The sequence below is a fragment of the Molothrus ater genome, chromosome 13 (assembly GCF_012460135.2).
Source record: "Molothrus ater isolate BHLD 08-10-18 breed brown headed cowbird chromosome 13, BPBGC_Mater_1.1, whole genome shotgun sequence".
NCBI classification, from domain to species: domain Eukaryota; kingdom Metazoa; phylum Chordata; class Aves; order Passeriformes; family Icteridae; genus Molothrus; species Molothrus ater.
Genome location: NC_050490.2, coordinates 8,718,780 through 8,742,292, shown reverse-complemented (window position 1 = coordinate 8,742,292; position 23,513 = coordinate 8,718,780). Strand labels below are relative to the sequence as shown.

At 42.4% G+C, this 23,513-nt stretch overlaps 1 protein-coding gene across 2 annotated transcripts in view; it reads right to left on the bottom strand.

The window, feature by feature from the left end:
* Positions 1-239: 239 nt before the first annotated feature.
* Positions 240-23,513, bottom strand: part of LOC118690627 (tropomodulin-2) — a 34,694-nt gene continuing 11,420 nt past the window's right edge. For both annotated transcript variants that reach the window (XM_036389462.2, XM_036389461.2), the window contains exons 3-10: positions 22,524-22,680; positions 11,488-11,610; positions 10,372-10,458; positions 7,579-7,709; positions 6,873-6,980; positions 6,452-6,595; positions 6,002-6,146; positions 240-3,968 (exon numbers count right to left, since the gene is read on the bottom strand). In XM_036389462.2, the coding sequence (XP_036245355.1) occupies positions 3,934-3,968; positions 6,002-6,146; positions 6,452-6,595; positions 6,873-6,980; positions 7,579-7,709; positions 10,372-10,458; positions 11,488-11,610; positions 22,524-22,680 (930 nt within the window). In that variant the 3' untranslated portion in view covers positions 240-3,933. The remainder of the gene's footprint in view (positions 3,969-6,001; positions 6,147-6,451; positions 6,596-6,872; positions 6,981-7,578; positions 7,710-10,371; positions 10,459-11,487; positions 11,611-22,523; positions 22,681-23,513) is intronic.

Genomic DNA, 23,513 nt, shown 5'->3' with positions numbered 1-23,513 from the left:
AAGAAATTGGTGTGTCTTGGTGTCAAATTCTAATGAGGTGCCACATGGAAATTGCTGAGACACTGTGGAGAACAGAGGGCAGGAAATACCACCAGTCTCTCCACCTGAGAAGAGAAGGGGAAATCCAGGAGAGTGAAAGCTGCAAGAGCTACAGAGGAGAAAGCAGTTTAATCTGATGTCAGAGCACCAATGGGGACTCAATTCAATTCACAAACCCATGAAAAATTGCAAAATCCAAATCCTTTGTGAAGGTTTATTTAGAAAAACCACAATGCTGGGGAGTCACTGTTACATAGCATGGTAATTCTCTTCCTCTTGAGCAATATGCACCACACCGTGCGCATGCAATTACTTTTGTTCCAGAGCTAACACTGTCATTTATACATGTACACATACGGTCCTCAGTGCACACTACACTTCACAGGGATGGTAGGACACACACAAAGTTGAGCTTTTCCATGAAAAATCTGTATAAAAAATACAAACCAAACTGAAGCAGTCAACACGAGAAGCAATGTGCAAAAATAGACAGTTACTCCTGAATGTTTGCTTAAGAAAAAGGGAGTCTTCTGTCCTTGTTCCCCATTCAGCATTGACAATGCCAGATGTCTGAAAGTAGGATATGAAATAACTGGTCACATCCTGCCCCCCCTTCATGTTAGTTGCAGAGATTTCTAACCAGATAAATAATCCTGTATTAGTATGAAAGTCTGCCTCCAAGCATCACCACTGTGTGCTGTTGTTGCATCCAACAGATCTTTATATTGTTGGAATGTCTGACCTGGGACACTCAAGGCTGGTGACAACCTAGGCCTTGTGTGGAGCACACAGAAGAGGCAGAACCAAGACATCTCTGGTCACTGAGCCCCCTGGCAAGGGCTGGCAGCAGCTGCCTGCAGAGAACAGCCAGGGCTTGGGAGCTCTGCTCGCCCTGCTGGAAGGAGCCTGGCTCCCAGGTCCTGGCAATGGGGTGCACAGCTCTGCTGGCTCGTGGTGGGGCTGGTGTGGGAGATGATCCCCCCAGGGTGAGGCTCCTCCTTGCAGAGGAACCGTGGCTGTGCAAGGGGCAGATGAAGGGGGGGAGAGCCACAGAGCCTTCCCCAGCCAGGTCCCTCAGTCCATGGTGCAAACTGGGGCTGCAGAACACCCCTGGCTGTGTAAGGACATGTGTGGCTCTGAGCAAAGCTGTACAGATGCTGCAGACACCATGGAGCAGTCACACCAACCCATCCTTGTGAAACTGCTGCATGCAAACACCAACACTGTCAATGGCAGCTAAGACTAGAAATGGATTGCACTTGTTTCCCTTGAACACAGACACGTACCACTAATAAAGAAAAAATAACCATTAAAAAAATCTTCAAACAGTTGATTGATAATTGGGATTCCCTTGGTTGGATTAAAGGAAAAGAAGAAATTAGGGGCAGAGTGATTCCTATCACTGAAGGTTAGCAGTAACATAATCTTTAGGTGTTGTGGATGAGGGTTCTTCCCACCCATGAAACTTCATGGTGCAAAGCCCAGTATTTCCCTTGTAATCCAAATGGTTTTTAAGGATTCTCTTTGAGCCCATGCAGAGTTAGGACTGTATTACAGAACTTGTAATTTTTTTTTAGATGGGAGATCAAAGTTTTTCACAGCAAATCCTGCATGGATCCAGGGAAAACCTTAGCAAGACTCCCCTGTTTGTTTTGTTTTTTACTTGCAAAGCAAAGGTTTCAGTTTATTCTGAGGAAGGGAAGAAGTGGAAATTGTAGAGACTGGGAGGGAAGTAAATTGTAGAGACTGGGAGGGAAGTAAATTGTAGAGACTTCTCAGGGAAGTAAACTGTGGCTGCTGCACTTTACATCCCAGCTCAGCAGACCACTTTAGCCAAGTATTTTAAGTGGGATTTCAGTGAGTGTTATTCCCTTTGGACCCCACTACAAAGACCAGTATCCAACAGGAGGAGCATTGCCTTGGACCTTCTCATTTCCTTTACAAAGGCACAGAGGGAGGGTTCATCCTGTTGGCTCACACCTCAGCAAGGTGAAAACAACACTCAGGGAACTGTGCCAAGCACCCCCAGGTCTCTGATCCCAGGGCCCCCAGCAGTCCCTGTTGGCTCAGGAGCATCCTGCAGTGACTGTGGTGCCCAGCCCTGTCTCAGAGAGGCCACTGTGCCCCAGCTGTGGCTGCAGGAGCATTTCTGCAGCTTCCTGAAAGCTTGGGGTGTGTGACACACCTGACCTGAGCATCCCTGGGCTCTCACAGCATGCACCTCTGGCGGTCAGTCAGCTGTTGGCAGTGATACAACTGTGGTAGAGAGTAGTTTTAGATGGTGAAATACACAAAATGAAACATCAGACTGCATTCTTACTGAAATTCTGATGCTGTTGAGCATTGGGGTTAGCTGCTGCTTCGTGAGTGCTTCCCACTGGGTTAAGATAATGTCCAGCATGTCAGTTAAGGCCATGATTTAGCAAAGCATTTGTGCATGTGCTTAAATCTGCCCTTATTCAGATAAGCACTTGTAGGGGGATAGAACATAAGGAAATAAAGATAGTGTAGAAAGTAATCTCACCCCTAAGGAGTTGTAGCTGGGCCAATTATCAAAGATTAGGAGCAGGCCTGACTCTAACAGGCCACAGCTGTAAGCAATGAGGAGAAGATGCTATAAAAGAGTGGGGTGGCTGGGTGAAAAGGGAACTGGAGTCTGTTGGGTGCTTTTTGAAGAAGAAAGAGTCGGTGCTCTGAGGAGCTGCCCATGAGAAACACCAAGAAGGTGTGGAACTTTTGTGATAAGGAGACAACAGCGTGGAACCCCTGTAATAAGATGACAACAAGCACTGGCACGAATACTCACGTGCCTTGTGATACAGGGACAAACCTCAACTGCAGCATATGAATGTCAGTCATGTGGCTCTCCAAACTACCCCTTTAATGTCTTTCCCTGGTAGCACAGTGGCTCTCCTGGATTAAGCATTTAATTAATCTTCATCTAAAAGGTCCTGAGAACAGTCCTATAATGCTAACAAATGTACATAAATACAGAACTAAAAAAAGTCAAACTCATGGCTCAAAGCAAAACAAATATTGCTCAGAATACTTGTTTAGATTAAGATCACTAGCTGTAAACTGTGCATTCTAGTAGCAAACAAAAACTTGTTGGCCTAGGAAAAAAATCTAAAAGTTCAACATGATTGGCAGCACTAATATTATTTTACAGTGTGAAGTAAGAATAAAAAACATCAGTGTAACATTGCAAAATGATCCAGGTAACCTAAGCTCATGTAAACAAGTACGCTTTGACAACGTTTGCACGTCCAGGCGTGACCCTGCACTGGGAGCTGGGCAGGTGGAGACCCAGCAAGGGGGACAGGAGCTGTTCCAGGGTGCTCCCAGCTGCCCAGATCCCTGCAGGAGAGAGGCTCAGGGGTGTGAACCTGCAAACCTGTACTGGCATCACTAGCTCTACTCCTGGGAGCAGCCCATTGCAGGATTCAGTTCAGCAGGACTATACACATAGGTGAGGATTATTCACAAACATAAGGCATTGCAGAACTTGGCCCTAAAATTTCTATTTTCAGCAGAGAATCCCTTATCCATATACAAGGTGATATTTTTATATATCAAAAAGTGTCTAAAATAAAGGTCAGAGTCACTATATGTTATGCTCAGTAACACAGTTAAGATGCTGCATATTGGCTTCAGATACTGCAAACCATTTTCTTCATTAAAATCAAACCAACTATGAACCTTTCTCATAAGAATTAAATTAACCACAAAAATTAAAAGTGAGCAGGCTCTGTTTTCAAGGTTAAAAGGAGACATGAACAGAAATCAGCAACTCCCATTGCAATAGTTTTCCAGTGCCTTCCCCTCTGAGCAGTGAGCACTCTGGGACTGCAGTGGTGGATTCTCCAGTGCTGCCTGGTGTCCTGGGTGCTGTGGCTACTGGCGCTCCCCTTCCACCCGCTTCTTCCGCACTGTGGGGGACAAGGAGAGTCAGCTCTGCCTTCCTGAGAGCACCAGACAGCCCTCCCAGGGCATGCAACCAGCACAGAAGGGAGGAGCTTCTGGGAAATGCTCAGAAGAATGACTGTAATCAATATGTACCATATACCATCATGCTCAATGAAATGATTGTACCTAAACTGCGTTTTCTGTATCGCCGACTGTAGAATTTCACCAAGTGTTCACATCAATATGTTTTCCACAAAAATCTCACTCTGAGTTAAAGGTTTTAGATGATTAAAAAATCACCAGTTCCTGCACTTCCTTTCAGTGATTCCATTTAGATTTTATTACAGTTTTATTGTTCTTTTAAATGACACACTGTTCCAGCTAAATTGATATTGGTCTGCTCTAGTCTGCAGTGCTCTGGATTATTTAAGCTTTAGGCATCAAAAATTAATGACTTCTGTAATTGCACAGTGTATACTGTAGGTAAGCAATAGTCATATTCTTTTAGAAAATAATTTGAAGTACTCTGAATTACCAATATCTGTTAATATTGGCAAAAATATATTGGACCTTCAATTACCTGTTTAAACTTCACATGCTCTGACTGCATTTGATAATCAGTTAATTAACTCTGTTTTTTCACTGGAAACCACATAGGTTGAAGTTGCCATTTAGCAAAACAGAGTGGTAAACCTTGTGTTTTGGGCAGGATTATTTTGACAAGCAGTGTGAATTTTTACAGCACTTAAGATATATTATACCTGGTACAGAGCAGGTTTAATTGGGCAGCATTTGCTACTCCACATTCTAATAAAATGCATTGAGTCTTTTCTGACCTGGCCAGATAAGATTTGTGAGGTTCTCCTGTTTGTGTGATACAAAATTTAGTGTTATGTCAGTGTTATGTCCTGTTTCTGATATTGAATGGCTGAAGCACAGAACAAAGCAGCAGAACTTGATGGATGAATGTTTTTCACCACAAAAAGTCAATAACAACAATATATTACTAAGCATCTCATTACTAAGTGGAGGTTTTTTTCATCATGCCTTTTTGGCAAACAGATTGCATTATTCCAAAGCCTGCAGTGTAGCATCAGTCATTTGTGTCTGCTTTCAGTGTTCTGTTCATTTATTTTATTGAATTCCTTTAGGAATTCTGTCCTACAAAATCTTGAACAAAACCAAACAACACAAACACAGGAAAATTAAGATTAGGACATAAGTCTAATGACAAGTGTTGAAATAATGGGAAAATGGTTTTTTCTCTCTTTGTAGATGGGATATTTCAAATACCCTTCTGGGACACTGACAGGAAAAATAGTATATAGTTGGAATGTTTAGATATTGCTAAAAATTAAAATTTCAAACCCCTAAAAGTATATATGAAAGAAAAAAGCTTTTAGCTCAACTTTTATCTTAGTGCCCACAGAGAGAAACCCAAGCTGCAACCCACAAAGTCATCATGGTTTGATACCCCAGTATGAAGCAGAACTGATTAAAAATACAAAGTTTAATTTCTTTTTTTCCCCTTCCCACTCTAAAGTTCTTCTGCCCTGTCATCTCCTGTGTATTCTGTGTACTGAGGGCAGAGCATGTCACACTCAGGTGACTCTTGCAGGGTTTTATTGTCTTTGCCTGCCCTTGGTCACAAAAGCAGGAGGGTCTGGTTTGCTCCCTTGGCTGGGCAGGCCTGGTCCATCATGGGCTGGACAACAAAGTCAGGACTTCTGTGTCCTCTGAGAAGACAGGATGGGTTTGACTCCTCATTTACTGGCCAGAACAGCTGATAGAGCGGTGAGAAATTTAGGACACTCCATAAAAAAGGCTGAAATAACTCCCCTTCCCAGAAGGAGCAGGAGAAAAATGGTGGCTCCTAATCCCAGTAAGATCTTTGCTGGTCTCTGCTCTAGAGCCTGAGGAGCTTTGCCTCTCCCCTCACACAGAGCAGTGTTTTGCTGTAGTCAAAATTCCATCTGAATGAACAGACAGGGAGAGCTGTGCCTGGGAAGGTCAGGGCTGGGCTCACACAAAGAAATGATGAGTAAATGCAGCTTACCCAGATCGTTGTTTTTAGTGATAGCTGCTGCTACCCTGGTTCTTGGACCTTGTTTTGTGAACTGGTATCCAAACTTGAGAATCCTGGAGTTCTCCTCCAGCATCTTGGCAATCTCCATCTCCACAGCTGTCCCAAGCTGCTGCCTCTGTTGGGGATGTAGTGAAGTGTCCCCAAAAGAAAAGGAAACATTTGCTTTCAGATGAGAGAGAAGTAAGAGGTTGCATTTAAGTACTGGGCTGCAAACTACAAAGAGAGTCCCATCCCTGGAGATTTTGCCTGGGTTTTCAGTAGTTTTATGGAGAAGTTTTCCACCCTCTGGTGGAAAACTGACTGGGGACATGACTGAGCCACAGAGGCTGCCTTGACTCTGCCAGAGTGCCCTGGTAGAACCCTCTGGGAATCCACATAAAAGAGAAACAAAAGTGAGCTTCTCCAATGGGCTCTCTTTACCTGGTTGTCAATTTTAATCTCTGTTAGGGATTCATTCTTTTTCAGTGCATCAATCAGTGCCAAAATCCCTGTCCCAGTGATGAAGTTGGATTCTACATTCAGACTCTTCAGTGTTTTGTTCACTTTCAACATATCTGCAAATGCCTGAAGGGCCAAAAAGAGGGAACATGAGATAACATCTTGAAAGTTTGAAAGTTTCAGGGAATAGCAGGGAATCTGCAAAACAGAGCTTAGTACCAACAAGAAATAAAGCATAAATATGCTTAGAAGAATGGAGAGGTAGATCAGAAGAGATTATATTTCTACTTTTCATAGCCATAGGGAATTCCTGCAAGGGAAAATAAAGAATGTATCCTAAAGCAGACATGGACCTACTTAAAATTTGTTGGTTTTTTTTTCCCCCAGTAATGTTAAAACTTACAATAGCTACGGGGTCATTGCTTCGAGTAGCTGCAAGACTGAATGTCTTCACATGTGTGTTGGTTTCCAGAGCTTTTGCAAATTCTTTCAGTGTTGGAATAGGAATATTCTAGGGTAAAAAGACAAATCCAGTGATTAGGAAGCCAATCACATTGCTGATTTTAATGATTATGAAACTGATTGATGAACAAGCACAGTCTATGCAAAGGAAACACCCCTGCTGGTTTTAGGAGTGTGTCAGAGTGGGCACAGTGGTCCCCAGAGGCTGGAGGTGCCTGAGATGCCAGCACTGCCCAGAACTGGGTCAGGCCAAGGCCAGCACGTGACCCTCTCTGAGCCACTTTCTGTTCCTCTGCCAGTTGTTCAGTCTCCAATGCCAGCTCCTCCTCCTCCTCCTCCTGCCTGTGTGGGCTGATTGAATTTGGCCAGTGATGATTACACAGTACCCATGAGAGATCTTCCTTCACAATCTGCTGAGAAAGGCAGCCAAAGGGAGTCACCCCTGGGGCATTTAATCAGCATTTAATTCAGGATCAGGAACTGATGACCTTGGAGCCTCTACAACAGTCCTTTCCCCACCCCTTCCCTGAGTGCCCTGCTTTTTCTGAACAGCAAAGAGAGACAAAATTTGAGGATAAAAGGCACAGGCTTTAGAAGTATTTGAATAAATCCTCCTATGATGGCATGGACAAAACCACAGTATCTACCTTTATGTTGTTGAGATTAACTTCTGTGAGACTGGGATCATTTGCTTTTATCCTTTGTAAACTTGCTTCCACATTGGTAGGATTAGGTGGCTCCTCAAAGATGGGCTTGACCTTTTCACCTTTCACCACATCTGCAACACAAAATCTCATGAAATATCAGCCTAGGAACAGGCACCATCCCTCTGGCTGTTCCATTCCTGTTTAGGTTTGTACTGCAGCAATCCAGAAGGGGTTATGAGAGCCACAAAACCTGCAAGTAGGATTATTATCCCCATTTTATCCCTGCCAGGCCCTCTGCACCCCCTGTGCACCCAGAGCTGTCACTGGAGGCTGAGGTCAGGCAGGCTGGGCAGCATTGTCAAGGGCAAACTCCTCCTTTATATAAAATCCCTGTACAATTAATTGGAGCCAAAGCAGCTTTGAAGAGTATTGTTTGGGATGTGATATACTGCAAGGGCTGCTTTGTACTTTGTCTAATATCTGTAAAGAAAAGTGTGCTCAGAACTTGCCCAATGTATTAGAGAGAAAATGCCCTTGCACCTATGAATAGGCTGTGCTACATAAAGCAACAAGAGCAGGAGGCCCCTCAGTTTCCTCCTCTCAGCTGATAGTATCAGCCTTACTTTAAATTCAATTAGCTCTTGTAAAATTGCAACATCTGCACTTTAAAAATAATAAAACTATTAAAGCATGAAAAGTAAGTCTGTCTGCCAGCACCAAGATTTATGAAATCTTTGAGCAGTCATGTTCCAAAGAACTATGGTATTTAGTGCTGGAAGCTATGAGCTATAAATATTCTCAGAGATGCATAAAAATCATAGCTTAGAACACAATTAGTACTTCTAATTCCCATGCATATAGTTGTGGAGATTAATTTATGAACCCTGCCTGCCACTAGAATGTTGCTGACCACAAGTATGTTTGAATCCTTTTATTTTATGCTGCAGACAGGGAGAGGTCTTGGAGCTTTGTGTTCAAGTCTCAGTGTAGTACACATTGCTGTTCATTGCAATGGGTAAAGGTTCATGCCATATCATGGGCCAAAAGAAAACCACATCTTATTCAGAACTCATAGTAGAGATGGTCATAGAGAAATCTTGAGCTGGTTTTCATTCTGCTCTCTTTGATATCAAACCTTTTTTTTACTAATTACCTGAGAGACTTCACATATCCCTGATAACATTTCAGCCTTTCTAGGCAGCTGGGAATTGAAAACTACATTTAGAGAATTCACCTTGGATGTAAGGATAGAAAGTAAACAAAAAAAGCAAAGCAGTTTTTGCACTTGTGGCAGCACCCTGCCAGACTGGGAGCAGGGGAGACACAAGCACTCTGTCCTCAGGTTAGACATCACAGTGTACTCAGGCTAGAGTCAGGAGGAACTTTCATTTTCTACTTCTTGTTGCTTTCCATGAGTTTTTTTATTGTTTCTTTAATCATGGTGCTGTTTTACCACATTGATGAGCAAATTTTTACTGAAGCATTTCACTTGGCTAAGGAAAGGTATTGCTTTTGGACCAAAGAATACAGTGATATGATGGTGATTTTCTGGTTCATAGGTCTGTGATTGGAGCATAGTTTAGCTGACTCACATAGCTGACTTTTTGACTTAGTACAACAAAAATATTCTGAAATCTAGGAGGATTAGTAATGCATGCAGTTGCCTGTTATGAGATAGATGGCAGCTCACACAGGGCCCCACTGGGAAGGCCTGCAGAGCAGCTTTATCCTGAGAAAAATGAAGTGACATGGTGTCCTGTCTGCTTCCCCACCTCCCCTTTAGCAATGGAAGATGGAAAGGAAAGCCCTTGGTACAGATAGCTGCTGTTCTCATGGCCTGAGAAGAAGAAAACATTTTTTAGTATTGTTTCCCTAGGAAAGGGCATTCCACAGTTTTGTCTTAAAAGTAAAGTTTAGCCCACTAGATATCCAGGGCCTGGAGGTGACAAGCTCTGGATCAAGGCTTGGCAGCTCTCAAGAAAAGCTTGGAATTCAGATGCTCCATTTCTCCCTCCATCCAGCCTCCTGTGGGCTGCTGAGCTAAGATCAGATTCACCAAAGGTCTGTTTATTCAGTGGAAACATTTCTGGATTTGTTTTTAGTAACTGCAGCTGTTTCTCTTGGGGGATTTCCAGAATGATTCCGTTTCCTGTGTCCCTAGGGAGCCACAGAACAGGCACTCTGCACCACTGCCACAGGAGCCAGGTGCAGGTGGGAGATCAGAGGGAGTGGCTGGGGCAGGAGCACATCCAGGCAGGCTTTGCCTCCCTGTGAATGCAGCTCGAGGTGACTCTGGTCACAGATGTGACCCTGACAGGGATTCTGCCACATTTGAGCCCTTGTGGTTCAAATAATCACATTACTTGTGGTCACAAGTAATTTTTCAGGTGTGTAAATGTAGGTACCTGGGGTGAGATGGCCTGGCCTGAACTGCAGCCAATTCTTAGCTACAGCTCACTCTCTTTTCTGCCTGCTGCCTAAACTGAAATGGAATGGAAATTTATATGTCTTGGCCTCTTAAATACTCCCACTCTTTCAAGCACCTCTGCAGAGCCAGATACTGCTCTCTAGGAAAACAAATTTCCTTAGGAATCATCTGTTTGTGCACTACTGTTGTTATTATAATGAGTTTTAAGATCGTATTTACTTTTAAAAGTCACCTTTCATGATGAGTTAGATCAATCAGAGTTAGGTCCAGTGACATTACACTAAATTAGACCAACAGAGCCCACCTACAGCTGTAAAAGTTCCTAAAGATGACATGCAGCCCACAAGAGAAATCTGCTTGCTTACTTCTCACGATTCCTTTTCCATCTTTACCACGGGCTCCTGCTTCATCAAATTTTGGGTTGTTGACCATGTTGTGCACTCCAAGAACAGCTGAAATGTGTAAACACCAGCAAGAGGATACAATGTTAATGACAGGAACACAGACTGCAGGAAAGTGTCTGCTATAAATTGTAGTTTAGTTCCCCAAACAAAACCCCCTTCATAAAATGCTAACTGTGTGCGTCATGCCTGCTTGTAGAGAGAGTCTTTCAGGCTCCAAATTCTGGAGATACAGACACTTCCAATATAGATTTTTGAACAATTGAGTCAATGTAGGATGCATATCCCAGAAGTGCCAGCTGGAAGGAACCACTGTGGGTCATCTTGTCCAGCCTCTCCCTCAGGCAGGAGTGCTGCCAGCTCTAATGAGGTCAGCCATGGCTTTGTCTGCTGGACTCTGAAAACACCCAGAGATGGAAATCCCACAACCTCCTTGGGGAAATTGTTTCAATGCTACACTCCTAATCACTTTCCTTCCCTAATATACAACCTGAACTTCTTATTAATCATGTTCTGTTGTTTGGTGCACCTGAGAATCTCACTTAATGCACTGCCATTCCCACTAGGGTTTCCAATGGAAGCACATCGATATTGCCATTCTTGGAAAATAATCAGAAGTGGTGAAGATACCCAGGTCTGATCACCTGGCAACCAATTTTCTCATTCAAAGGGTTAGATTCCAAATTTCCTCATGGATTCAGGACCTTTATCCACTGTAACAAGTTCATCTGACCATTTGGGACATCAGAGTTGAGAGGAGGTGGCTGCAGTATGCTAAAACAACGTGGATACAGTGGGATGAGTCAGTGCCAGCACCCCAGCCTGCAGTGCACTGTCCACCCTTCCCCTCCCCAAATCACATGAGCTGCTTCATCTCCCCCCCTGGCCTGACACATCAGCTTTAAGCAGAGAAGTCTGAAATGCAGCAGCTGTTGAGTCACACTCCAGCCATCCTGGGACACGTGTGACCCATCAGAGCAGCACCAGGGCCTGAGGGGCCACCATGAGACACTCCTGGTGGCAGGTCTGGCCAGAGCAGAGCTGCACATGTGGGAGGATCACATCTGTATGTTTTCTAACCTGCAAGGTCATAGAGCTCAGTGTCAGAAGCACTGGCCAGGGCCTCTTCTAGCTCTGGATCCAGGGTCACCTTCTCTTCCGTGCGCGTTTCTACAGGCTTCTCTTTAGGGATAAATATTTTGCCTAAGATAAAGGAAAAAAGCCAGAGTGAGTAATGAATTATTGGAACAACTTCTTTGCCTGCTGGCAGCAGAGGAATAGGTCTGTGACAGTGGAACTGCTTGGAAATACTATCACATGCATGTTTTTCTCTTTCTTACTTGATGTTATCCTCCACACCAGGATCTTAATAAGTCTAAAAATAAAAGGTGCAGATTACTGCTCTGTGTTGGTGATTATTATTTTAGGAATTTGCTCTCAGGAGGAGTCCCAGCTGGGATTTTTCTGAAGGTCCTGTGTCCTTAAATAGGCAGAATCAGGTCTACACAAAAAGCTTGCAGAAATTTTCATCCTTATATTTAAATGAGGCACTAGGAGCAGTTAAACCATTCCACTGCAAAAATCTTTCAGTTCATGAACTTCCATACATGATCCTGAAAGCTCAGCAAACGTGTTCTCTTCCAGTAACTCAATTCAATTCCCAGCCCCTCCAGAGTATCTTCCCTCTGTGTCTCCTGATGATCATTCACATAAATAGCCTTACCCTGATCATTTGTGCAGGCCTGAAAGGTCTGAACTGAGCCACATGTTGCCCAAGAAAGACTCCTGGCATATTTGTTACTCTCTGTATCCTGCTGAAACCTTTGGGTTAGCAGATATGTGTTTCCATGCAATATTCCCCCAAGACTGAGGTCATTGGCCTGTCTGCTGAAATGAGGAAAATGCAGGATAAATCCAGGAACAGCACAAGTTCCACTACTCCTTCAGGCTGCTGTGGTGGTTAACCTCAGCACTGTGATGATGTAGCTGCAAATTGGAGTGAGGCCCTTTAAATCAGAGCTAAAGCTGCACTTTAGTCACCAGCACTGCTGGGCTTTTCTCTTTCTTTTCTTCTGCTTTCCTGAGCAGCCCCCACAGCCAGTGCAGAACTGGATGATCCCAGGATCAGGCAGTGCCATTGCTCCAATAATTGAGGGAATTCCCATGATCAACTGTCCCCTGTGCCACAGTTCCCCTCACCCTGTCCCTAACAACCACTTCTCAGGCAGGCTTTAATTAATCCTGTTGTAATGATGATCTTTGGTGCAGGCAGCTTTGGCCCACTGTCAGCTTTAAGTTTTCATTTTGTGCAGCTTTTACACTCTAGAAATACATTACATCTAGTCCTGTGGCTTTCTGAAATGTTTCTAAAATAGTTTAATTTTAACTCTATTAGTCATCTTGTTACCATTCATAAATGCAATTCTGATGTTTAGTACTGAATTACAGATGTTTGGCCTCTGGTTTTTTCAACACTGTCATCCTTCTGTGACTTCATTTTTCCCCATTATGGTCCAAAGTATCATTTTCATGTAGTAATTTCCAATTCATTTATATCTTTTATACAAGTTTGTCTACAGCCATTTTTATGCTGTCAGCTTTCATGACTCAAGTCACTGAGTAAGCTCAGAAAAAAACTTTAATTGATATTTCTGAAACTCTGGCAAGGTTTATTGATACATGATTCACATTATTTACCTTAGAGATATTTCTACCAAGGCTAAACCACTTCTGAGTAGAAATTGGACAAAGACTTATGCAGAAAGTCAAAGCAGTATCATGGTATGATTTATTTTTCATGTGATACTTTAAGTAAGTAATCTTTTTAGAAAAGGCTTCAAGAAGATAAAAGCCTTTGGTGGGTGAAAGGTAAGAACCATTTTAACTATGACTGCATTAGGTCACAGCAATTAAGGACAGCCATCCCAGCAGCATCAAACAAGAATCAAGTGGAAATCTGGGGTAAGAAACACTGCAAAGATGGGGCAGTCATGCTCTCCAGATTTACCAGCAGCACAGCTGGGCAGACTTCAGACCTTCTCTGTGCTACCTGACCGCAAGTGTTGGATGGCAGCTTCCAGACATCACTGACCAAGACTTAACCTGATGCCAGCTTGACTATGCTGGAGGCTAGAAAACCAAAATCAATCAGAATATTTGAGTAAACAATCAGTATTGAGGAATGCTGCCCAGAAAGGGTTTTCCTTTCAGACCCCTGGTGATTCCATGTGGGTTTCAAGTATTCAGTAGGTAGTTTGAGGTATTGAGGGAATCTTTATCCTGACTGATAACACTGATCTGTAGCAGCATCTCCACCAGGCAGGGAGTGATTCTTCCCAGGCCCAAAACCAAGTCACACTTTTAACAAACACTGATCCAAGTCTGTGCTTTCACACATAACATTGTAAAGGGACACAGGACCTTGAGTTTGGACTAAACCAGGCACAATATGTGGTGTAGTTGGTCTTTAAGGACTTTGGATATGTGAAGGTCAAGTGCCTTGCATAGCAAGAAATCAAGGGGTAATGGAAACCTCTAGAGGCTCATACCTTTTCTGTACAGTTCACATATATAGGAATACAATTTTAAACATTTGTTTCAGGCATATGTAATTCTTGGATACCAGCCTGAATCTCATTAAATGTGTATATGATTCCCAATGATAGTTTCATTTAATGCATTCTCGGGAAATGTTTCAGGAAAAAAAAAATCTATTCTTGGTTCTATGAAATATTTAAAGGGGCAAGGTCATGTCAAAGACAGTAATATATATCTTTAATGTATGTGGGCTTTGCTGGCATCCAGTGGTGTTTAAAAATATTCATTTTACTGCTATCTAGATAAGAACATTCCACTGTGAAGAGATGCTGTAGCACAGCAGATGGAGGTTAGAAAAACTCCTGTATTTAGCATGTTATTAGGAATTTATTACCTGTCCACAAAACCTGTGTGTCTGTTTATAGACAGCTGTCAACCAGTTTTCCTTCATTATTTAAGGATAGAGTTTAAAGATTCAGGAGGTGTCTCCTAGTCCCACATCTGTACATTGTAAATTCATTATCCAGTGCATCATGGAATTCACTGACAAAATAAAATATGGATTGTGGCTTCCTTGATTCAATGGTCCAACTTAAAATTTATTACTTGGAAGAAGCCTTGGAGGAATAGTGACATTTTATTATTATAAAGTGAGATTTATGAAGAAAGGCTGCTGCTCTTGGTCTTCTTTATATTCACACTGTGTTTTAGAAGGTACTTTATTATTACTTTATTCTATGTGGTATAATTAATGTTGGCTGTGTTCTATTTTGCCTCCAGAATATGCTAATGTTCTGTGCTAAGTTTTAATAGTAATAGCTTAACTTTCTACCAATGAAATACACAGTGACAAAAGTTCTGTTTATACATAACTTGAGCTACTTTGTTGTTAACAAGACAAATGTAACCACACTTCTGTATAAGAATAATTTTTTTTTGCTTAACTCAAGTAAAATATAATTTTATTTTTACACAAGCACAGAAACCCAAAGCGTGTGGAATCCCAAGTGCTTTCTTTCAGTGTGAAATTTTAAGTGTGCATCACTGCAATTCTCCCCTTCTTTTGGCCAAACTGGGCCAAAAGTGTCTGGGGTGACCTGGGGGTTGGCTGAGGCAGCTGAGTACAAACCAGGGACTTGCTGAGTGTGAGTGCAGTGAGCAGAGTTTTGTCTTGGCTCAGTTTAACAGCAGACCTACTCCTTTTCACCCACTGCAAAAACAAGACTTCTATTGAGACTGAAATAGGATATGGCTTTCCTCAAAAGAGGCTATGGAAACAAAATCCATTGATAGCCAGAGGGAAGAGGATTCAGAGGAAAGCACTACAGAGAGACACAGAATATGGACCAAGGTAAAAGGAAAGCAAATTCTCTATTAAAAAAAAAAAGAAATTCACTGGGAACAGTCATGGAACCACAGATCTCATTTTGCCACTTGGTTCAGCCAGGTCTCTTTTCCTGCATTGTGCAAATGCCCCCATTAAAGCAATGTCAGAGTAAAGCAAGGAAATGAGACCTCCACCTTCTTATACAGTAATAATTAACTACCATATGCACATCTATGGGAGGATTTTTAAAGGATATTTACTTAATTTTATAATACAAATGCATTTTCTGCCATAATTGTAAAACAATAATGTACTTTCTTTTCCTATATAGTGTAGCTCAGATTATTGTATTTTCAAGAAAAGACCTGGTTACACTTACTACTTCTGACTTCTCAATGAATCACTGAGCACAGTGAGTGCCTGTTTGTTCTCAATTACAGAATGCTACACTGACATTGGGAGTGAAATTCAACAATCCTGGAAATCTGCCTTGCATAAATCACAGGCACCTGATTCACTTTTTTCATTTTACACTATTCTTTTCTGTTGATGCTTTCTTAAACACCTCCCAACAAATATTCTATAAAAATTGAGCTAAATTAGTTCTTACCAAGGATAAATTTGCATTATGAAGAAGAAAACACACCAAGTTCACGTAAGCATGAAGCTGAACGCCGGCAGTAATAAAAATGCAGTATCATAATTGTTGTTGTTCTGTTGCTCTTGGATAGTGTCAGCATATTCTATGCCTTAAAAATTATGACAATGGAATAGGAAGGCTGCAAAGATAAGCATTCCAAAGTTGTTAAATCTATTGTGCATAAACACAAAAAGTGAACTTAAATTGCACCAGTATCCTTGACTTTGATCAGCATGCTGTGATCCTGCCACTGCAGCAATATCCTTCAAAGAGCTCTCCTGGAAAGTATGCTGGCTCAAACAAAAATAAACAAAAGCCAACCTGTACTTTTTTAAACAGAAGGAAGCCCAGAATTTCTTCAGACCCACACATGGATTATCACAAGTTAGGATGCAGCCCTAGGGCACCCTCTGTATTTCCTCCTGGATTCTCACTCCACCAAGTGAGCAGAAAGTTCCATGGCTGATGTGGAATGGTGCTAGAGGAGGAAGAAACTCAAACTGTGCCACTGCACTTCAGGTCCTCCTGGACACCAAAGACCTTTGAAATGTGGGCAGAGCTGAATACCACACTAGTTATGTTCCTTTCTGGCCAGTTTTCTGCCAGCCAACACATTCTTCTCCTCTTTTCCTTCCCTCATTGCTCCCTGTGCCTTCCTCATCCCCTACATCTCCTGGTTCTGAAAATCTTTGAGTCCTGACCCTTCCCACCACCTCCCTTTCTTCTGCCCTCCCTTCCTTACCACTGCTCTTCTCTACAGCTCCTTTCCCCAGAGCTGCCACATCTAATCCTTCATCCTGGAATATTCACACAGCTCCTCAAACCCCCCTTCCACCCCTCTGCCCCAGCCTCTCTGCTGGCTCTTTGCTCTTTTTGCTCCTTTACAGTGCCCTTACAAAGGGAGGGGAGCTCTGTCAGAGCAGGAGGGACTCTCCCTGCCCTTGGTCCTGGTGCGACAGGGGCCCCTCAGATGAGAATTTCAAGAGAGCCCAGCTATGCCAGGTCCCTCTGGGCACTGCTGTGCTGCCATATGAGCTGGAGCAGCACTCACTGCAGAGCAGGAGCTCTGAGCAGCACTCACTGCAGGGGGAATGCTTGGAGAATGCTGCAACAAACTGCATCTACAAGAAAGCACAATATTTTGAGGATGCCAGACTTGAGTATATTTCCCTGGGGATTCCATTTCAAGTCTTCTCTTCAAAGCACAGAGGCACTGCAGGTCATAAAAAAAACAGCTGGAAAAATTTGCTCTAGATGGATAAAACAATGTGTTTTCTCCTAATCTTGTTCTTGGAAGCAGCTAAGTCCTTTTTGCTGACACTTTCCAAAAATCCAACTCGAGGCAGCCTCTCAGCATGGGAAATTTCACTGTGAACTGTGCAAGTTTGGCAAAGTCATGAGTGACTAAAAGAGAGTCTTAGGAAAGCAAGCAGTGAAAGGCACTGGCCATTACTGTCAGCAATGCTTTCAATGCCTTAAGAGACAAACATCAGCTCTAAATTTAAGCCCTAAAGAATAGGAAAAAGGTGGCAAAAATTTAAACAAACCATTTAGACGCTGGGGGTGAAATGACTGCCATGTCAATCCAAGAAAGATACTGTGTCTCTATATTAAACCCTAACTTCTGGAAGCAGTCTGCTGGACATGGTGGAACTGGAACTCATCAGCATGTACTCTAATACTCTGACCTTCTGGAAATGACTGTCCTTATTACTGCTGCTGGGTGTTGATACTCTGCCTGGCACAGCACCACATGTACCACCACGGATGGTGTCTGCCAGAGCAACTGAAAACACAGGTTTGGCCAAAAGTTCTCTGGTACTTTCTTCTCTTTCCCTTTTATCAATCAGCTGAAAATGTTAGTATTTAATCACATACAAGCATGTTCCCCTTCCCTTTCCAGCCACAAATAATAATAGCCCAATCCACTGGAGTTTTTCCATGCCTTTGATGAGAACTGGATGGGATCCAGAATGAAATGGTTTGGCAAGAGCAGAAGACCATGTAGAAAACAGGGACAGTGGTGAAGGGTTGAAACAGCAACCCTTAAAGCAACCTTTCATAGCTAATGACATTTCACAACAGAAGAACTTTTTTTAATTGTGTTTCATTAGTACCATACAGTTCAGAGAAGCTCTGCAAGAAAGCAGAAATGCTGTTCCCAGTTGATGTCTGTGCCACAGCAGGACTCAGCTCCTAGCTGAGGTCAGACTGAGGTACAGACTGCAGAGAAAACAGAGAAAACAGCACTGACTCTGCTCTGCCCCTCGTGTTCCCACCTTTTCTTTAAATTCCTGGGTATTCATGAACTTGAAAATATACTTCACATGAAGTGATGGAAGTCTGATAGCCACCTGTCCCAGCTATATGTGTCAAGTACACTGGGTCAACTGAATTTAAGTACAACCCTAAGTAATTTCCACAAACCATCAGGTTCTATGTAAGGATTTCTAGAACATCTGTCCTGAGTAGGAACAAATCCAAAATACACAAAATAAACACTTACAAATTGCCCATCACCATGGCCCCAGTTATCAGCCCTTAGTCTTCACCCTCACTGCTCATTGCTAACAGACATCTGTGCTGCACAGGAGCTCCAGAGAGCCACCAGATCGTGTCAAACCACACAATGGGGCATTCAAATGAAGTGCCCAGCCCTGACTTGCATTAGGGAGGATGTGGGTAAAGCAGTCTGAAAACATTTCTCAGTGGCCAGCTTTGGGTGTGAGCCTGTGATCATTCCAGCCCTGACTGGGGCAAACGTTGGGTCTCCACTGAAATCTGAGATCCATCCCATACAGGCTTTAATCCTTTTTGTGCAGCAATTAATGAAGTACATCACCAAGCTGAATATGGCAGAGGCCCAAAACCCTAATGCATTCCATACGTTTGATTGGTTTTGCCAAATATCTCCAACGTCTTGAAACCACAATTACAATCAAAAACAAGGCAATTCCCTGCATAATCAACCCCCCCTTGTCTGGGGTTCATATTTAACATTTCCTGTGCTTTAACCATTCTACAAATCCCTGTCAGCTCTGGAATTTGGTTATGCTTGTTTTCTAGGACAATCAAAACCTTATGGTTGCTCAGCATTTAGAGACCAACATAGGCAACTGAGTTTTTGTCCTTCAGCAGCTGCTTGGTATTGCTTCTTGGTCAAGGACTCTCTAATAAAATATTAACAACAACAAAAAAAGGAGTAGATAAAAAATCATCACAATAGATAAAAAATAATAGTAGATAAAAAATAACAGTTGATAAAAAAATCATCATGTACCACAGACTGGTCTGGAAGGAGGATATTTTAAATGCCACCTTCTTTTCAGCTCATCAATGAACTTCCAAGTTTTAGCTTTGTATAGTAACTGTAAGAACTGGTAGAAATGTCACTTTGCATTTAGTAGAAGCATCCCACTTCCTAAACTTGAAAAAATAAATGCTTTCCCAGTGCAGACAAATATCATAGTACAAAACACTGACAAAAGTTCAAACAACACTTGACATACTCTAATCCTACTGACACACAAATATTCTTAGGTCATAAATACTAAATGGCAAATTGGCATCAATTCCTCCCAAATATACACAACTGGATACATTTTAGAGCTGCTTGAGAATTTAATTTTTAACTAGCAGAAATAGCATCAAATTAATTTGGAATTATTTACAGAATGGCTACATTACAGTGCCTTTATAGTGTAAAGAAATAATTTAACAGAAATCTATACAATATAATCATATAAATATTTACCAATCTGTAAATACATCTTAGAGACCATCAACAGGCAGATTATGAGAAATAAGATTTTCCTTGGGAGATAGTCTTCTTTAGAATTCTTCTGAGGACACATTTTAGAAATTTAAATTATTTTCCCTGAACTAATTACTGAGCTTTGGAAGAATACTAATTATTCTCCAATTAAAGCATCTAGCATGTAGTATCAGATTTGAAAATGTCTTTCAGGATTGCTTTGTTTCCTTGCATGGGAAATACCTTCTTATAAGTGTAAACCAAGTAATTTATATTTTAATACAGCCATCCTGTTGTTGGTTGTTTGTTTTTTTTTCAATTGAGAGTGTCAAAATGAGTCACACTGCAGTTACAAGCAGATTCTAAGATCCAGGAATAGCCACACATGGACTTTGTAGAACATCCATCACGTTTTACCAATTAGCAGATAATTAGCAGGTTTATCATACAACCCATGGGAGGATTTCAGTGCATTTGCAGATAGAGATTACAGCTATAAGTTTTATAAGGCTAAGTGCTGCATTGCTGGAAGTTTGCTGCATTGCTGGTGTTTCTGTAGGACACCTCCTGCCAAGCCACAGAGGGGCAGCAGGACTCACACTCCAGTACCAATTCAGGATATGCCAAGCTCAAAATAAACAACTTGTTCTCAAAGTCAGTTCCCTTAAAGCAGCACACAAATGACACTGTGCAGCCCATCAGTTCTTAATTGTCAAGGTACTAGACCTCATCAGATCTCAGATTAATTCAGTTATTTCTAACCAACAAAGAAACAAAGGGTATTTTCATAGCATTTGGCCTCTGACTTCAAAGAAAATGTAGTATAATTCTGTGTGTTTAGATCATAATTGTAAAATGACTGCAGAAATCACAGAACACGTGGTTGTTTTCATTTGACTTAATCTGCTTAAGCTGATACTGAGGATTTTGTCATGAATTTGTGTTGTACAAAGAGGAAATTAAGGGAATAATTCCTGTAGCCTAAAATGCTGTCATTACCTCATAATTGTAATAATTCTTGAAATTGTAATTTTGAAGTAAATGAACACAGTGAATCAAAAGCCAAATTAAGGACAGCTTTAAATGCTAGGAGGGCTGCATTCACTCTGTGCTCTGGGGGAAGTGAAATGTGTGGTTGGTTGTGTTTGCAAAGCAGTGGTATTTCCACACCAGAGACACCAGGAACTAATAAGCAGAACTCATAAGCACTTTAAGGGCATCTGGAAGCAAATGTAGGAATAATGTTGCTTCAGCTTCATCAAAAGAAAACTGAAATGGAATAAACAGCCCAGTGCATACAGTACCACCGTCAGGGACAATGCAGGGACTCACTTTGTACAGATCAAGGGCCAGTCCTATGGGTATGTACCATTCCATACACTGCTGGGGTTTGTGCACTGATGTTTCATGGTTATTTGGAGACCTCAGATATAACTACAGTGAAAACTGCAAAATCTTAACCGTAACTCTGTAAATATCAGTAAGGTGAGACATGACTGAAGGTGTTGGTATAAATACCTGGGGCCCTGCAAGCAGTGACTTGTACTGCTCTGACCCAGCAGTGTGTTTTCAGTGACTGAAAACAATTGGTAATAAATCCATTCCGCAGTAAAGTGCTTTCCTTCCTGCACAGTGTGTGCTTGACCTCTCCTGCTACTGGCAGGACCTCTGTCCTGTCACTGCATGTCAGGGGCTCACCATCAGCCCTGTGAAGAGCAGTGTGTGGGCATTTTGATGGGGCAAAAAGTAGGTTAAAGAACATGCTGCATGGTAAAATGACACACTGATCAGATCGAGCTGAAAAAAGTCTGATTTGTCTGAATGAGACTGAGAACTGAGACTTTCAAAGACTGAGAACACAATGTAATGATAGTAACAACTCCTGGCCTGTGAAATGTTATATAAATAACATTTTACATCTTTGGTCATGGTACATAATGTAAAAAATGCTGCCCTGGAGTTTCTTGAAGTATCTGCTTTCCCTTAAGCAGATCCCATTGAAATAATGGCAAATGCATTACATAGCCAGAAATGGACCCAGACATAGGAAGTTCCTTCGTGAATGAAGGGGTTGCCTGAGGCCAGCATTTTTGTCCATTTTTTATAAACAGGGAAAAGGAGCTAGTGGTACTAAAGGAATATTGTTTGTTTAAATTATGACTGTTCCTGCCCTGAGGTTATCCTACCAGTGTTTAAATTATTAGAATTAGGTTTTCCTGTTTTTCTCCTTTTTTTCCTGTAGCTGTAGGACAAGGGTAGCAGGGAAAGTGTCTGCATGAATAGCATTGCCAGATGTGATAGTAAACAAGTGGAAAAATACTTATTTTTTGTAACTGTATTCCCTGAGCTGTTACGTACAGCAGCTGTAGGCAAGATTCACTCGCAAAGGCATTTATGTGTTTCCTCCTGAATGCCTCCCCCATTCAACACCCCTGCATGGCCTAATGCTTAACAGGGAGCAGTCCCTGTGGGGCTGGTGAGGGCCCCTTTGTGCTTGAGTGCACTCAGAGGCACGGGCTGGCCAGGGAGCTGCTGCCTGAGCCCTTTGCTGCACTGGTGCTCCTGATGCTGTACCCCCCCAACAGGCCATGAGCCCAGCACAGACCATGGAGCTGCCACTGGGACAGACCATGGAGCTGCCACTGGGATGGGCCACTGGGACTGCAGAGCAGTGAGGCAGACACTAGAGCAGCTGAAGCAGCCCTTCCCCTTCTCCTGCAGCAGCCCTAGATGTGACTGCAGCCTCGCCCTGCACTGTCAGAGCCCCCAGCTCTGGTGCCCAGCACACTGCACAGAACAGACAGCAGGGACTCTGTTAGTCTGTCTGCACCCAGTGCCAACACCAGCAGGGCCAGTACCTTTCTTTTCCCCTGTGAAGGGCACGAAGTCCTCTCTGTCCTTGTGCTCCAGGGCTTGCTTCTCCAGGTAGGAGAGCAGGCGCTCTCTGTCGAAGGGGCCCGTGGCAGCTTTGGTGGTCTGGTCCTTCTGCCGGAATCCCGCTGGGAGCAGGGCATTCTGTGAGAGACAGGGCAGGGAAAGGACAGCAGGCAGCTGCACACACTGCTCCAAACCTCATCTCAGTGCTTTGGAAGTGAAACCATGCTTTGCATAATGCTCTTGGGTGACAGCAGTAACACACATTACCTAAATGTAATCATAAAATCCAGCACATCATTCAGGCTTCTTGACTTACTACCCACTTCTCACAGACATATTTTAGGTAAAATCCTTTCATTAGGATTTTTTCTCCTGAGAAGCTGAGAGGCCTCAGAAACGAAATGTAAACAATAATTATTTGCTGCTGTGGAATGCAACAGATGCATCTTTGATTGGTCTCATGTGGTTGTTTTTAATTGATAGCCAATCACAGTCCAACTGTTTCAGACTCTCTGGTTAGTTACAAGATTTTATTATCATTCTTATGATGAAATATTTCCTCTATTCTTTTAGTATAGTTTTAATATATCACCTTCTTTTAATATAATATATATAATAAAATAATAAATCAGCTTTCTGAAACATAGAGTCAAGATTCTCATCTCTTCCCTTGTCCTGGGACCCCTGTGAACACAACCACACCCACTGATATTGGTATTAACCATATTCACAGTCAGAGCACCAAAGAACTAAGTAAGGTGATTATAACCACAGTTTGCAGTCCAGGCAGATAAACCAGGCTATGTTTTCTGTACATTTCCTTTACACTTTTTCCTCGCCATTTTTCTCTCACTGAAAAAAAAAATTCCTTTCATTCTAAAGCAGATGTCTCTGAGACTTCAGAAATGAATGGCATGCACTAAAGAGACTGGAGGATGAGGTAGACTTCAGCTATTCAGAGTATGAGGAAG